Source organism: Macrobrachium rosenbergii, chromosome 55 (genome assembly GCF_040412425.1).
Source record: "Macrobrachium rosenbergii isolate ZJJX-2024 chromosome 55, ASM4041242v1, whole genome shotgun sequence".
NCBI classification, from domain to species: domain Eukaryota; kingdom Metazoa; phylum Arthropoda; class Malacostraca; order Decapoda; family Palaemonidae; genus Macrobrachium; species Macrobrachium rosenbergii.
The window spans coordinates 66,971,202-66,988,589 of record NC_089795.1 but is presented as its reverse complement, the minus strand read 5'-3'; the positions used below and the strand labels follow the sequence as shown (position 1 = coordinate 66,988,589).

The following is a 17,388-nucleotide window of genomic DNA, read 5'->3' as shown; positions in this document are numbered from 1 at the left end:
GCCAGCTGCTATGATGGCTGTTGCCACCAGACAAACTCTGCGGGAGCCAGCCCACTGTTCGCGTCTTACTTCACACACTAGGCCAGTAGGGTAAAAATCTATCATCCCGCATTTGGCACGTCCATCTTTCAAGAAAGCTGCTGCTGGACAGTTCACAAAATCAAGCTCCCAGTACTTAATAATTAACATCTTGACTTCCTTAATTCATAAACTCACTTATTACAACTAAACCATTAACCGTCAATTACATAACAGGGCAGCTATGCTGCCACACCTAAGCCGCTAAAACCTTGGTGTTTACATATTCACCACATGGAATTCACATCTCAGCTGATCTTTCATGAGCAGATTGCAGCGCATGACAGGAAGCTGGAAGACAATGTCGACCCTGTATCAACCCCTATTTATGACAAATCTCATCATATGGCAGCCTTCACTACATCAACAATCAATCACATGTGTTCATATATATATTTATGTATATATATTGAATATAAGCTCTACTAGTGCGGGGATAACCATAAAGGCTGCATGATGACTTGTCACTGGGGTTGTAGTTGCAGTCTCCTCCGGGGCCCCAGTCTAAAGTCCCAAGAGAGCCATCCTATGGGTTCAGCGTGACACTCAAAAGCAGTTATGCCCAGGATGCCCTAAAATGGGTACCACTTTCTTTCTCCAGCAGTAGCCTGCCGTCTAGCTTCATTAGCTAAAAAGGATGCAGACTGCGACAAATTTTGTGTCAATGGCAGCAGAGATATGGTTGGAGACAAAGGAGGAGTGTTTGTAGTGTTGGTGGACGGGGCATCCTGGTTCAGCGCTGCCAGTCAGGAGGTGGAATGAGCGCCATGTGGGTGCGGGTGTGGCGGTGGTGGTGGAGGAAGTGAAGGGTGTGCTGGAACTTCATCTCCACCACTACCACCCATCATCCCACTAACCAGATGACCCTGTGCTGCCACACATTTTTTCAGATGAATCTTCATATTGTACTTGAATTTAAAGAACTTGCCACATCCCGGACAGACAGCAGGGCGACGCGATGGCCAGTGCATGTACTGGTGGGAGGCGCTGATAAATTGTAATTTTTGAAGCAATTGATAATCTGGAAAAAGAACGGAAAAGGACACTGTCAGTCATTTGATCATTCCCAACTGAACCAATTACTAATTTTAAATAGTATGTATTTTCTATATCATTGCATGCAGTGACAGGCATATTGTGACTGCAAAAACTTGCTTCTATACATTCAAGTGCAGAGCTAACAATGAAGGTAACCAAGTATTTGCATCCACACAATGCAATGCCTGTCACTACCTGTGCTTCAGCAAAAGTGCAAGACAAGGCCTCGAAAAGGGGCAGCCAAAATAAATTTTTTTTACTACTATTGGAAGCAAACTGTCAAATATATACTTTTTCCAGATATCAATTGAAAAAAAAAAAAATAGACATTAAACATAATGAGTAACATTATGATGCCTCTCTTCAAAGGCAGTAGCTTCCACCAGTCTGAGCACTGCACAGCCTACTGAAATCATACATACAGGGAAACAGAATGGCTCAAGGAAAAAATACACATTTTACTGCAACATAAAATTAAAACTAAAAATTGCAAGACCATAATCATTTCAGTATAACAACAGAATCTGAGAGAGAGAGAGAGAGGAGAGAGAGGAGAGAGAGAGAGAGAGAGAGAGAGAGAGAGAGAGAGAGAGAGAGAGAGAGCGCACCAGTATTAAAATCCATGTTAAAATAAAGTGTGTATCCATGCAAGTTTGTATAAGTTTATCCGCAGTGTAGTATAGGCTCAATGTGCTTCTTGTTTTACCAACAATCAGTAAAACTTGGTTCTTGTATGTAAGTAGACTTCACACTGACAATTTCCTTCTGCAGTTTCAAATTTGTTTTTGTGTGACATAACCCTCTTACAATTTAAGCATAATTCAGCAAAGCCCTTCATACCTCTTGCATAGAAGATGTTAAATACTGTATATGATTTTCAAAACACTAACTGATATACAGTAGCTGTAAGAGTAATAAATTCCATACACACTTTAAAAAAATCAATGAGAATGGTTCATGTTAATTGTAACAAAATATTGCTTTCAATGTATGAATTTATGAAAAAGAATATAACTAATAAAAAAGAATATAAACTATGGGATAAGCACTACGAATTCTCTCCAGTATTATAAAACTGAACAATTTTTTCAAAATGGTAATATAATTGTAATTTTTACTTTCTAACAAACATGAATATCTTCAAGAAAATAATATAATGATGGATTACTCATGTGGAACAATTCTTCACAATTAATACTGACACAAAAGACAGTAGAGTACCCATCCTTTGAGAAATCTTGTACGAGAATTCTTCATATACAAGTGGTCAACCAGCAATTAATATATAACTACTGTATTTTCAAGATGTTTAACAAACAAGATTATTGAATTTAAAACGTATCCCATCACAAAAATTTCTCTTGCTAACGATGATGAAGAGAGTTCAAATTATGTTAAAAATATTTAAAACCTCACAACATTGAGTAAATTCTAGCAAACACCACATTCGAATTTCTTATTTACACATCTCATTCAAGTTTATGTCACACATGCTGTTTCTCAATGTAATAATTAAACTGTAGTCTTGTACATAATTTTGTTTAATTTAGTTAAGTAACAATAATCTAACATCCAACATTAACATAACGCAAACATTTTCTCTCATTATGCAACATACATCTTTTCATTTTACTTGCTCAAATACATAATGAATCTTTAGCCTAAATTTTTGCACACCACAGTTTATAACCAAGAAAGACTTTAAATTCAATAAATGCTATCATGACACTCATAAACCCCAAGTATCTTGGAGTAAACAATATTTGACCTAACATACTTAGATATCCAATTCTTACATCACAATCCCATTTACACATTCAGTAGCAATTTTTGCAACATCAATAATCTAAAAGTAATTATTTTTGTAAGTGAATCACAGTGCACGAAAAAGTAACAATCCTGAGCAAGGACATTACAAAAACGACAATATTTTTAGAATGTGCATACTTGTGCATACTTCTTTAAGAAAGAATCATATGGCCATTAACCTGCTGAGCACATTCCACAGAAGGCATGAGAGGAGATAAAAACCAAGCCACAGGAAAAGAATGGTAGTAGTGGAGAGAGAGAGAGAGAGAGAGAGAGAGAGAGAGAGAGAGAGAGAGGAGAGAGAGAGAGAGAGAGAGAAACTCCTACTCAATGGACCTCAACTTACGGGGTTTTATCACCTATCAGATACACCAGAGTCATGGGGGAGGGGAGGGTGTGTTACACAGAATACATACTGTATTCCAGTATGTAAGCTAGACACTGTGAATCCTGAAACAAATGCGACTGATACCTGACTGTCTAACCTTGTTATTGTGGCTTCTTTGGTTCCAGGTAACTAAACAATTATACTTTGTTTTCCAATTTTCTTTCCCTCATCAGAACAATTAGTGTGTTTGTCTGCCTCATAAAGAGACTGCAGTTCATATAAAATGCAGCCTTTAATATTTAGAGCAACAATGCTTCATGAAAACCTGGCTAAGCAATCCCTTGGGTGAGTTTGGCTGGGCCATGTGTTCTCTTTCTATGAATGAATCTATAAGCAAAGTATTGCAATTTTTTTTTTTTCATGCTCTTTTATATGAAGATTAATGATTTTATTTGTAGGGCCTTGTAAAGGGCGTTAAGTCTCCAAGTTGTGTTAGGGTAATTTTGTTGCCTACTATGTCTACACAAACCTTTCCTTTCTTTTCTTTAACAACAAATTTTCAACTTATGGCATTGTAGTTCTTAACAAACAATGAATATAACACATATCTGGTTGCTGTTAAGTATAGTTCTTAATATAAATACTGTACTACTACTACTAGTTGTAAAATATGTGACAATGTAAAACAAAGCAATCTACTATAACCCTACAACTCCCACTTACGGTGTTGTTCATGCCAACGACGTGTTATGACCCTACAATGCCCACTGAAGTGTTGTTCATGCCAATGTGAAAAGTTTAGTCATTGAAATGTAAAGTTTATTGTGTACAAAGTTATACATTAAATATTAGAATGCAATGCTAAATTAATACCTGACGGCAAAACTGGATATAAATTTTTCACTACTCTAGCACCTCCATGTTTGCTACTGCCAGACATACATTTTATATATTAATGGCAGTTTCATTATAAATCTTCATAGTTTCTAAATGAGAGATGCTTTTGAAATAGGGTATGTCGGTAACCTATTACATTACTAATGTGGTGGAATACAAAATACACATTAGATCTTGCAGAGTTAACCATTAAGGATAGGCTAATGCAACTCCCCAGGCTAAATAAATCTCAAGGTTGGCCAATTGAAAACACATCAATGGGAAGCAGACTGATATGCAAATGTACATGGTGTAATAAAGAAAATTCTAAAAATTTTTCCCTACCTTCCACGGTTAGTTGAGAGTGACTATTTACAACCTTGTGTAGGGCCTCTTTTACAACATACTCAAATTTTATCATGTTATGTTTTTCCTAATAATTTTATTTTTTGTAAAATTATAATTACAGCTCACACACTACACTATCATAACAGATTGGAATTAAAATCAGCAACAAATTCTGAATATATTTGTTGTAAAACATTTACGTAAAAATTTACAGAGATCGGGAGATGCAATAACTTTTTTGGAGGTATACACAATTTTTATAATAACTCTTTGCAAAATTACAATTATAACTGACATCGTATCATTAAAGATAAGAACTTAAACCAAGAGCAATCCCTGGGTATGAGCAAATAAATAAAAAGACGTCATGGGAGAGAGAGGAGCAAGATATCCCCCCATCAAGTCAAGAACAATAATGATGTCCGTGTAACACACTGATTGAGCTGAGATGAATTCTCAAGTTGCCACCATTCATTTATGGGCCACTGAAGTGATGGAAACTCTTTCCCACTTGATACAGCCAAATCATATGGCGCATCATATTAATACTCCTCAGAGGGGATCCATCCACTAGGGGTTAACAATGTTCTCAGCTTCATAGATCTGACTGTCCAATTTTTTTTTTTTTTTAACATTAACTGTTATGATGATCCCTGTTCTATTTAGGTATATACTAATAATGACAATTTTTGAGGAGGGTCTGGCAAGACATTCCATCCACAGCCACATACACACGTCATACAACTCCTTACATACACGTAATTTACATGTAATTAACATGTGAACAGAGAACACTTAAATTCAGTTATTTTCACTACAACATTGATGACAGCATATCTGTTGGCATCAATACTGTAGTGAAAATCATGAAATTTACAAGTAAATATTTGCGGTTCACTGGTCCACTGCATGCAAATTGCACTTTCTCTCTCTCTCTCTCCTTCCTTCCTTAGGTTGTTATATTCCAATTGTATTCAAAGTTCTGATAGTTAATAAAACGTAATATAAGAACTATCTGTACGCAATATAAGAACTAATCCACAGAAAGAAAGGCATGGAAATATGGAAATGCACAGTATGAGAGAGAGAGAGAGAGAGAGAGAGAGAGAGAGAGAGAGAGAGAGAGAGAGAGAGAGAGAGAGAGAGAGAGAGAGAGAGAGAGAGATTTTATATATACAGTATGGGATTGATGGACACTAAAAGCTATGTGAGTTGGCTCCATGGTATCATGTAGGCTCTATGTAAATTTTCATCATGAAGCAGATGTCATTACCTAACAGGAGAGGATGACCACTGGTCATGAAGTTGAGGTTTCTCTCTCTATCTCTCTCACAAAGGTATAATCCAGTTAGTGTGTTAGACACAGCAGTTGCTGAAACGAACACATTGCCTATCTAGCCTTGCAAGGTGGTTTCTTTGTTTACATGATAACTGACACTTCATGTATGATTTGTACTTTTCTTCCACTCACATAATTATTTAGCATGTGTTCATCTGCATTATAAAGAGGTTGCATGACATATCGAAATTTAATCCTTTACATCTTACCATAATTTGCTTCATAATGATCAAGCTGAGCTAGTCTACAGCAGCTGTGTTTAGCTGAACAATTCTTTGGGTGTGCTTTACTGTGCTATATTAACATCTTTCATATGAATGAACCAGTAATCAAAGAATGCCTAGTTTTTGTTTAATAAAGAATATCATGCTCATTTGTATGAAGACATTCTTTTATTCATAGGCCTTCAAAATAAATTAATTTTCAGGTATGTGGTATGTGTTGGGGCAAATCTGTTAATACATCCATAAAAAACATATGTATTTTCTTGAATGAATGCTCAGCTTTGAATAACACCAAATACAAATGCTATACAAATTATATCTTACATACTACTACAAAAGGATGCTATAAAAAATCATTCTTACTATAAATGTTACTAAAGGCACTCCTGACTTGAAGCAGTACAAGAGCTGTATGTGTAAGCTTTAGGTTCCAATAAGCAATCATATGAATGTCTGTCTCTGCCCTCTTCTCCCTTGCTTATTCAAAGTTTTATGTTAATATCCCTACACAAAATGTAATTAATACAACTGTTTATCAGTAAACACACTCCATTGATTTTTATCAAAGGTTCCAACCTGTTACACATTGCCTGGGCTCAAACATGTGAATGTTTGGACAGTGTGCAGATTCCCTGAATTTTTGTTTGCCATACCAAGTAAATAACAATATTTCTTTTGCCTTTGTATAGACAGCCGCCCTCTTTTTAAGCAGACAACAGACCTACTGAAGGTTGTCTTCCATTGTCTAATCTCTGCCATTGAAATTTTCTGAGTCTTCCACCACCACTACTCACGAGGTCCACCTTCCACCACACCCCCTCTACCTCTCCATTGTTTCTGATGGATAACTTAGAAAATGATGATGAATTTACAAAATGCTTCAATTTGGAGGGGGGGGGTTTACAAATAAGAAACTACTTAAAAGTTTGTGTATTACAATAACATATACATCTAATTAAATAGTGACATAAATGATGATTTTTGTTAAAAGTTTGTGTATTACAATAACATATACATCTAATTAAATAGTGACATATATGATGGTTTTTGTTATAAATTCTATGTGAAGGCCTACTAAACTGTGTGTGTATACAGACACATGTGCATTGCACTATTACTGTGCTCCCTCCCCCCTCCCCTCTCTTTCCTGTCTTATCAACCAAGTTGTAGAAATGGAACCGGGTCGCTGAGTGATATGTGTATATACACATATAGCATAAAAAATACTGCATTCATAAATGTAAACAATGCACCTAAAAGAAGAATGCATAACAATGAAACACTAATCGTTGTCCTTTTAATCCTACAGTTTCTGAATCAGATTCAGCTTAATAGTGCCCACTTCAATGTTTAGTGGAAAGTTCATGCATCAAAATGGTAATTGCTTCTGTTTACAAATATATGCTGTATGATAAGTGTTAAAATAATATAAGAACAAAATGATATCTTGTTTATGAAGTGTTACGATGCCTGTCACCTAAACATTTGCTACTGCCAGATTAATGTTTTATATATGCACATATTTGGGTTGTAGACTTTTGAACACTTATTGAAAATGGTGAATGTTGTGAAACCTGACATTTACTGCATTAGAGGTGGATTCTAGCCATAGGAATAAATCTAATAAGGTACCAATAATGACAATATCCTCAGAGGACCATGCAGGCTGTTGAAATATTTTAATGAACGTAGCTTTATTATGCTGGCATTATGTCATTATGCACTTTCTGTGTGTGCCAATTTTGTATAGCCATGCTCAGAAGTGATGCTACATGCCTACTTAGGATTTTGTTCAAAACTGACTACTTGGCAACCTAACATGCTGCATATTTATCTTTTACTTCAATGTGAAAACATGTTTGTAGACCATAAGATGTTTCCCTAGAGTAAAATCTGTCACATATATATAAAAACTGTAAAAAAAATCATGTGTAGCCAAATTTCGATAAAGAGTGACAGAACATTTCTGAAACATTCGTTCACTCAGCTGACATGTTCGACAACAAATGTCTTTATCAAACCTAGGTTCAAATGTTGAAATAAGAAAAACTATTAAGTTTTCATAACAATATGATATTGGCTTTAATTGCAATATAACAATATGATGCTGGCTTTAATTGCAACATACAATTTTGAACAGTCCTATTTGATTATTTTTACACCTAAATGCTGAAAAAAAAGATTAGAAATATGTACAAAATTACTACTGTAGCTATGCATCCACTGATGTCAACGGGTGGATGTGGCTTCTGTGACATAACCATTGCGGTGGTGGCAACATAAACCATTTGGAACATAGGTCTACAATGTATAAAGACAATGAAATGATCTTGATAATATTTATTCAATATTTATCATAAGAATATTTGTATTTTCATAAGAGATAAAATTTTGTTACTGTATTTCTTAACTACTTAAAAAATAATGGTTTCCTTTACTAGCATACATTCACATTTGCAATTACACTTTGGTTAACGCCAAGGTTTTGTTCCTAGACCTAGGTGTTAGTTTTCTTTGCTTGGTAAATATACAGTGCTCTTAACATTCACATCTCTAAACTAACAATTTGTGGCAGGAAAACATATGAAGTTACCTAAATATTCTTGCACTTCAGGTTTCCTTATGAATCAGTTATATACCAAAATCAAGCAGGGACTTATAATAAAATAATATTCTTAGCTAAAAAAAGCCTGTTGCATAGGCCTTGGCATTAATACTAATAATAACTTTAAACCAATACCTATCTTTTGGATATAATTTAAAGGTATTTTCCAAAAATAAATCCTTTAGTAAACTATATTGCACCTCAGAAGTCTTAGATTTTATTATTAGGCCTATACATCATTACTGCAATTTATGGGCATTTTGAATATAGCCTAAGGCTCTAAATTTCTAAGAAAGTTACCTGTATTTCATATTACTATTTTGAACATTATATGACTGTTGAGCCTATTAGGTTTGTTGTTATATGATGCACATTTAGTTACGATGACCGCTTCCTGTAGCAAGTTGGGCGAATTGGATTTGGCAGGCTGCCAACCCTGTCAAGCTATGCCTTGATTGGCAGGTTTGGAAACTGATTATGTGGTAAGTTTGTTTCGCTGCATTTAACTCAGTTCAGAGCGCTTTTCTTGCTTCTATAGCCTCCTTGCACTAACCTGGCGGAGAAGCCCTGCCCACCACTGTAACTGCATGGATTGGAGGATTCGTCAGTATTGTATCTATTTCGAAGTTAATCAATAACAAGCATACAAAATATAGCATATCATTACAAAGTCTTGATGTAATATATAAATCTCTATTCTTTCTGCATAGTTGCTGTCACTGAAACACTTGTCATTGTATATATATAAAAAAATAAAGAGAGTGCAACTGTATGCAAAGAAAGGGGAGGCGTGCTGGTTAATGGAAAGCCATTGTTTTGGTGGGATATGGAATCTTACACTTGTCACCTCATCAGCTGATTTCATTGACATCAACAAATTTCTATTTTTCATCCCATTTGAAGGTAAATACTTACATAGCTTCATATATTTACCTATTTAATTTCCTGTGTAATCTAAGACAAAGTAAAGGTGTCTTTTTATATTTATATTCTTATCAGTGGGGGAACATCTAATGATATTTGTAATGAGTGATCGGAGGAAGATGATCTGGTAAGCATTACCCATAGGTCTATTAATAATTTTCCCCAGCTCTCCAGTTCCAATCGAGTTGTTAAACTCTGTGTCCGTAGATGGTTGGTTAGGAATGAAAGGTTTGATCCAATTCAACAAAGTTGGGTAAATTTTCAGAAAAGTGTTAGATATCTCCTAACAAATAAAGTGGGAAAAAAAAAAAAATAAATAAAAAACGGTCTAAAATTGAAGCATTTTCTTCCATCCATTTTGTTTTATTTATTTATTTTTTGTATTTTATTTTTATTTTATTTTTTTGTTTATCCAATGTCAATATTGAGTACCAGTATAGGATTTTATCACAAAGTTGAACTAAAGGGCTTATTCCATATGTAGTCAAATTCAGAAATCATCGCTAGAATTTAGAATACTTGCAGTTCCAGATCAGTTAGGCTATTTACTAAAATTCCTTGGTCAAGTCGTTGAATCTGGCAGAGCCAATTGGTAGCCTCGTATAGGTCTAGTTCCAATAATTGTATAAACCGCAAAATTATATCTCTTTTTCTTTCTTTTACCCTTTGTTTTATGCGACTATACATTTTAACCAAACGAGCCTCTATTTACAAAAACTGTCCAACGTATGCGGCAGCGCTCGTGAGTTAAGCGCCGAAGCGGAAAAAAAAGTTTTTTAAAAAAATCACAGCACGCTTAGTTTTTAAGATTAAGAGTTCATTTTGCCTTTTTTTGTCATTGCCTGAAGTTTAGTGGCTGCAACCATCAAAATGAAAAATATCATTATCATATATAAATATTGGAATATATGACAGCGAAAAAACTCTTATATAATTGTATACAAATCGCTGTAAGCACAACTGATTCTGCTAATGAGCTAATTTTTTTAGTTGTATTGTACACTCAAATTGCGAGATTTTTTGGTATATAACAAATTGTAAAACGATCAAAAGCAACACAGAGAAAATATTATCACAAAAATGATGCATGAACTTAAATAGCCATGGATGTAAAAAAAATGTTTTTTTTTCAAAAATTCTACATAAATCTAAAATATTGTGCTAGACTTCCCGTTTGTTGAAAAATGAAAGCTAAGTGATTGAATATTACTAGACTGTAAGTGTTTCCTTTACAATTGTAGTTTTGACCATTTGGTCGAGTTAAAGCGACTTAAAGTCGAATTTTTCTATTTATATTGATTTATATGACAATATTTCAAAACTGATAAAAGCTACAACCATAGTTATTTCCTATTGTATTGTATACAAATTGCGCACATTTTCATATATAAAACTTTATGTAATGATTAATATAAAGCGTGCAAATATTACGACAACGAGACGAAAGAATTTCTGAGATGTTAAGTGGGATTGCAGCATGAGCGTGAGAAAAAGTTTTTTCAAAAATTCACCATAAATCGAAAATATTGTGCTAGAGACTTCCAATTTATTGCAAAATGAAGGTAAACGTTGAATATTACTAGAATGTAAGAGTTTTTGGCTTACAACTGCGTTTTTTACCATTTCCGGTCGAAGTTAAAGTTGACCGAAGGTTGAAATTTAGCAGTTATCGTGATTTATGTGAAAAATATTTCAAAACTGATAAAAGCTACAACCGCGAGCTATCTTCTGTTGTATTCTACATGAAATTGCGCACATTTTCATTTATAAAAGTTTGTGTAACGACTAATGTAAAACAATGCAAACATTACGACAACATGACTAAGAATTTCTGAGATGTTCGGCGAGTTACGGCGCGGGCGTGGAAAATTTTTTTTTTCAGAAATTCACCATAAATCAAATATTGATGCAGAGATCAGTTTGTTGCAAAATGAAGGTACATGATTGAATATTACTATAATGTAAGAGTTTTAGCTTTTAATTGTTTTTTTACCATTTCGCCGAAAGTTAAAGTTGACGGAAGCTTGAAATTTTGGTTATCGTGATTTATATGAAAATATTTCAAAACTGATAAAAGCTACAACCATGAAGTTATTTTCTGTTGTATTCTACATGGAATTAGCACATTTCCATATAAAAACTTTATGTAACAACTAATATAAAACAGTGCAAAACAGTACGACAAAATGACGAAAGAATTTCTGAAATTTTCGCCGAGTTACCGCGGGTGTAAGAAAAAGTTTTTTTAAATTCACCATAAATCGAAATATTGTGCTAGAGACTTCCAATTTGTTGCAAAATGAAGGTACATGATTGAATATTACTAGAAGATAAAATTTTAGCTTACAATCTGCGTTTTTGACCATTTGGTCCGAGTCAAATTTGACGGTTGAAATTTTTGTAGCGGACGACTGGCACGTCCACTTTGGCACCCAACAGACAATTTTAGTCGACGTGATAATCGTCCAGTAGCGTTTAAGGGTTAAGCAATTATATTTATAAGGTCTGTTTATGAATTTATGCAGTCGTATTGTAAATGAAGCTGTAGGCTATAGGCCCATAGGTGGTTAATTGCCTTCGTTTGCTAACATTCACTTTTATGTAAATTATAACTTTAACGTTATGTCATTTTAAGACATGTTTCTTGGCATATAGGAAAGATACATACATATAATTTTTTTTACATATATTTCTCGATTCAGTATTATTATTACTCAATCAATACATTAAAAACTATATAGCTTTTATATTTCCCCTTCAATTAGCTCAAAAATAGCATTAAACTCCTGTCTTGACAGATTAACATTCTTCATAAAAGATACTCCCTGTTATCCAGTAAAATTCAATAGAGTATTCAAGGCAAGGCTAATAGCTAGAATATAAATGCAAATGTAATATAACTGGTATTGTATGTGTGTGTGTGTGTGTAAATAATTCTAATGGGCTAATAGCTAGATTCCATTTTGACAGGGATATAATGCCATGGCTCAAGCAAGAAAGAAGAGGCCCATTGCAATTCCAGTTCTTGAGCTAATTAAGAAGAATTATTCTGAACGTATATAATCATTATCAAAATCAAGATCAAAGAAAAAGTGAGATAGATGCTGAGAGTAAGACTGCTGCTGCTACAGGCATCTCTATCCGAACCCTTCAATGCATAAAATGACAGCAATGAGAGCATGGAATAAAATCTCCACCCTCTAGGACAAGGATATCGCCTGTGCTGGGAGCAGTAGACGACTTTGATAAAGAGTGCCTGGGCGGAGTGATCACTCTCTTTTTATGAAAGGGGTGAAATTCACTGCCATAGAATCTGTACTTGAAAAAGTGAAGGAGCCACCTATAAGTTTTCCTGGTGCCCAGACTTCTCTCGCTACTTGTGAAACAACTTGGATTCTGTTGTAAGAAGGTTAGAGAAGCGGAAGATTTATGCTAATGGAGAGAGGACATAGTTGTTGTGAGGAACAAATATTTGAGAATCCTCAATGCAAACAGAAACTCTCCAGCAGTTCAAAGCAAGAGATTTATCTAGATGAAACATGGATAAAACCAGAACGACTGTGTAAGTAAATGTTGGGCGATTGCTGGCGGATCAGTGGGGGCCAAAATTAAAAACAGGTAAAGTGGTTCGTAATTTTACATGCAGGTGGCCATGACGGATTCATTCCAGGAGCTCTATTATTTTTCAGATCAAAGAATGGCAATAAGGGGGACTATCATGACAGCATGAACTATATGTGCTTTTGTGAATGGTTTCAGACACAGCTACTGCCAAATATTCCAGCGCATTCCCTTATAAAAATAATGGATAATGCTTCTTACCATTCAAAAATGATAAATACAGTACCATCCAGTTTCAAGAAATGTGAAATAATTCAGTGGCTAACAGAAAACATCATCAACCATGATCCTTCACACAACGCACACGAACTCCTTAACTTTGTCAAAGTAAACAGATGTAAGCAAGTGTATGCCATTGATGAAATAGCTTGTGAAGTGGGTCACCAAATACTCCGACTTCCCCCTTATCACTGTCAGTTACACCCCATCGAACTTATCTGGGCTCAGACTAAGACAGAAGTAAAAAAGAATAATTCTCATGGCAACCAAACTTTGAAGAAAGTAGAAGTAGCAGCAAGAACTGCCATAAACAGCGTAACTGTAGAAGACTGGGGGAAATGTATACACCACACGAGGAAAGTTGAAGATGAATATAGGAGGAAAGATAGAGCCTTCGACCATCTATTGAAAAGTTTTATTATAAACATAGATGATGACAGCAGTGAATTTGACGGAGACGAATGATTACATAATGAGAGAAATAGAGATTGAGTGTGTGCATGTGTGTTTGTCTTGTTTGTAAGCTTGTGTATATTTTCAGTGTTATATATTATGTAGGTAATAAATATTATTGGTATCCTCTTTGCCTTTCCTTTATAGTGCTACCAAACTTAAGAAAGTTTATAATGCATACAAATAAGCCTAGCCTACATTTCAAAATATTTAATTTTTATTGTATAAAATAACAGCCAGATTTACAGACCTGAAATTTAATGGATTATATATAGTGCTATTGTTTAAGTAGTCGATTTAATTTAGTCAATAGTTCTCCAGGTTTTGAATATTTATGTAGGCCTTTAGCAAACCAATTTTAGATCACCTTAAACCAAAGAGTAGTGCTCTTACGATTAAACCCAAACATTTATTCAAATACAAATTGAAGATTAGCTAATCAGTAAAAGTAATTATTTGTGTTGACGTCACTGAAATCAACTGATGAGGCGACAAGTGTAAGATTCCATATCCCGCAAAACAACGGCTGTTCCATTAACGAGCACGCCTCCCTTTTCTTTGCATACAGTTGCACTCGTTTTTTTTCTTCATTCTTTTTTTATACAATGACAAGTATTTCAGTGACAGCAACTATGCAGAAAGAATAGAAATTTATATACTGCATCAAGATTTTGTAATGATATGCTATATTTTGTATGCTTGTTATTGATTAACTTCAAAATAGATACAATCCTGACGAACCCTGCAATCTATGCAGTTACAACGGTGGGTGGGGCTTCTCCGCCAGGTTAGTGCGAGGAGGGTATAGTTAGCATAAATGAATCTCTAAATACTTTATTTATATGGGGCAAAGTTATTTTTCATTATACAGTACAAAGTGTTTTTAAGTCGAAGTATAACTTAAATATGTCTCGTTGTGATATTTTGGCTATTTTTTCCGTTAATAGATGACGTTGGCCATTTGGGGGCATGTTTGTTTTGTATATAAAAGGTCAATATTCCGTTCGCTATGGATTTATCATTTATTGATGTAAAAATAGCAGTAATGTGTGTTCTTTCATGCCCAGCAGTTTTGATTAAAATACTCTCTCCAATTTTAATTATGGTCGAGCTTCATCCATGTTGCCGATGCATGATAATTTATAGTCATCAGCAGCTTGAGCATTGTTTTCTCAGGTTCAGCTACAACTTGCAGCATAAATTAGCAGTATATTTCCTTGTTGATTTTTTATCCATGCTGACTAAGGGTACAATGTAAAAATATATCAGTCCTATTCTACTTAACATTATTTGTAACATAAGTATGGTAATTTTTTACTACCGTACGATGGTTGAAATACAAGTACAACGGCTGTTGTTATCTGATTCAGTTATAAGCAAAACAAGTTTCTCATCTGGTTGTTTATGGCTGTACGCATTTACGCAAGTGTATAATGTTACTAACAATACTTTTACCATTCTCTTTTATTTTTTTAATTAGAAGATGGGATAAAGAGATGGAAGAAAAGAAGTTGGTCTATTGTAATTTGTTCTCTCTTGCTGCCTGATAGTAGGCTGCTACCTGCGCCCACGTGAAATTTAAAAATATTTTATAAATATTGTCACATCAGCATTAATTGCTTACACCGTCGCAAAATCGAATTATCGCAACTCGGCGTATATACAGTATAGAGTATACCTTTATAGTGTAGGCTAGGCTACCATATACAGTATGTATACATGGTACTGAATAACCTAGTGTAGGCTAGGCTATATTCGAGAAACATTTTTTCCAACAAACAATGGGTCTTTTGGAACCTAACCCCATTGTAAGTAGGATAATACCTGTACTGTATAATCATTTTTAGTTTTGTGTGTGTTTGAACTGTCAAAATAGGCAGTTCTAAGTGTTTTTAGAAGGTTCCTGAGTATTCGCAGATTTTAGCTATTCGAGGGGTGTGTGTGTGTGTGTGGGTGTGTGTGGTACGCATCCCCTGTGGATACGGGGTTACTGTAGTTATTCTAATCCAAGTTTTGATAAGTTTAAATCCCTGTATAAAATGTGACCGATGTAATTGTGATACCAAGTAAATAATGCGCATTACATACCAATACTGTATATTGTTTCAACCAATGATACAGCCTGAGGTTAATCAGCTTATATTTTCTGGGCAGTAAAGGATTTCATAATTTTCCTATGCCATACCAAATGAGTAATATTTCTCTCTCTCTCTCTCTCTCTCACAGACACACACACACACAAAAGGTTGTACTTGCTCTGTTTGAAATTGGCCGACAAATGCACACACATACGCGCCAAAGTACAATTTTTCTCTTTTCATCACACCAGTGTGTACTGTTGCATTCATTGCAGAGTTCAACATCTAACAAGACCTTACTCAAAATTTTTCATTATTGGTAAATAAACACAAAATTCTTAAAATATAATAAAAAATTATTCAGATACACAAAATTTAGCTTACTTTTCTTCTTCCAATAACGGTAACCCCGCAAAAGATTGTTTTACACCCACTCTTCATGTAATATATATATTATTTCACTACTTTCCTCATTAAAAAAAAAAAAACTTTAAGATAGAAATTGTGCATTATTAAGACTAGGGAACACTGAGGTGACAAAAGTTACTCTGAAAGTGTTGGCAAGAAAACATTCTTCAGGTTCATATCTGATTTGGTTCTGTAACAAATTTTCCTAATACTGTATATGATATACATCTTTGACCATAATACATATATCAATTTTCAAATACAAGTCTCCACTTAACGATGGAACAGACAAATATTTTCGTTAAATCAAGTCTGTTAGTAACTTCAGGATAAAAATATAGTCATTTGCTTATAACTCTGAGGATTTGAGGGTGGGTCAAAAACTGTCTGCACCAGAACATTCACCCTTCATGGACCAAGCAATAATGCTTAGCAATAATTTTCTTTAAACTGCTCTGTGTAACATTCTACTTCATTCTACACTAATGAATTGGTGTCATTTTAAAGCTAGAGAATTGACTTTACCATGTTAAAAAAAATTTATATCACTAGTAAAACTAAGCCAGTAACAATTTTTGTTACTTTAAAAATAATTTGTAATCTGAAAAAATAAAGACATCCAGTATCTGTTTACACTATGTAAAAGTATGATAAATTATATTTCCAAAAATAAATTCACAACTATTTTAGCCAAGTATGATACCACAAGTGCATAAAAAATGTAAAGTATATTTGAGTGGCATACATTCTCCAAGTGGCATGATGGTTATGTTACTTTTTAAAAAAATTTGCCACAAATCAGAATTTATGCCAGTCTCTATGACATCAATGAGCATCTATGAGCAGCATATTTAAATTCCACTGTTAGGATGCTTGTTTACAATTTGTGACATTTATTAAAAAAAAATCTCTTTATGATGATTACAGTTATCATCAGAATCTACAAAGGTTAAACTTGTTACTTTTACAGTACTGTAGTCATGGTGATATATTCACTGTGTTTAAGTCTAGTAGCATTTACATTAAGAAATTTACTTTAT

At 34.3% G+C, this 17,388-nt stretch overlaps 1 protein-coding gene across 16 annotated transcripts in view; it reads right to left on the bottom strand.

Moving 5' to 3' along the window:
• LOC136835369 (broad-complex core protein isoforms 1/2/3/4/5-like) overlaps positions 1-17,388 on the bottom strand; it is a 946,407-nt gene that overhangs the window by 238,396 nt on the left and 690,623 nt on the right. The window contains exon 6 of one of the 16 annotated variants that reach the window (XM_067098817.1): positions 676-1,099. The exons of the other annotated variants lie outside the window; for them this stretch is intronic. Coding sequence (XP_066954918.1) covers positions 825-1,099 — 275 coding nt within the window. The 3' untranslated portion in view covers positions 676-824. Of the gene's footprint in view, positions 1-675; positions 1,100-17,388 lie in introns of those variants that run through there. 16 annotated transcript variants of the gene reach the window in all.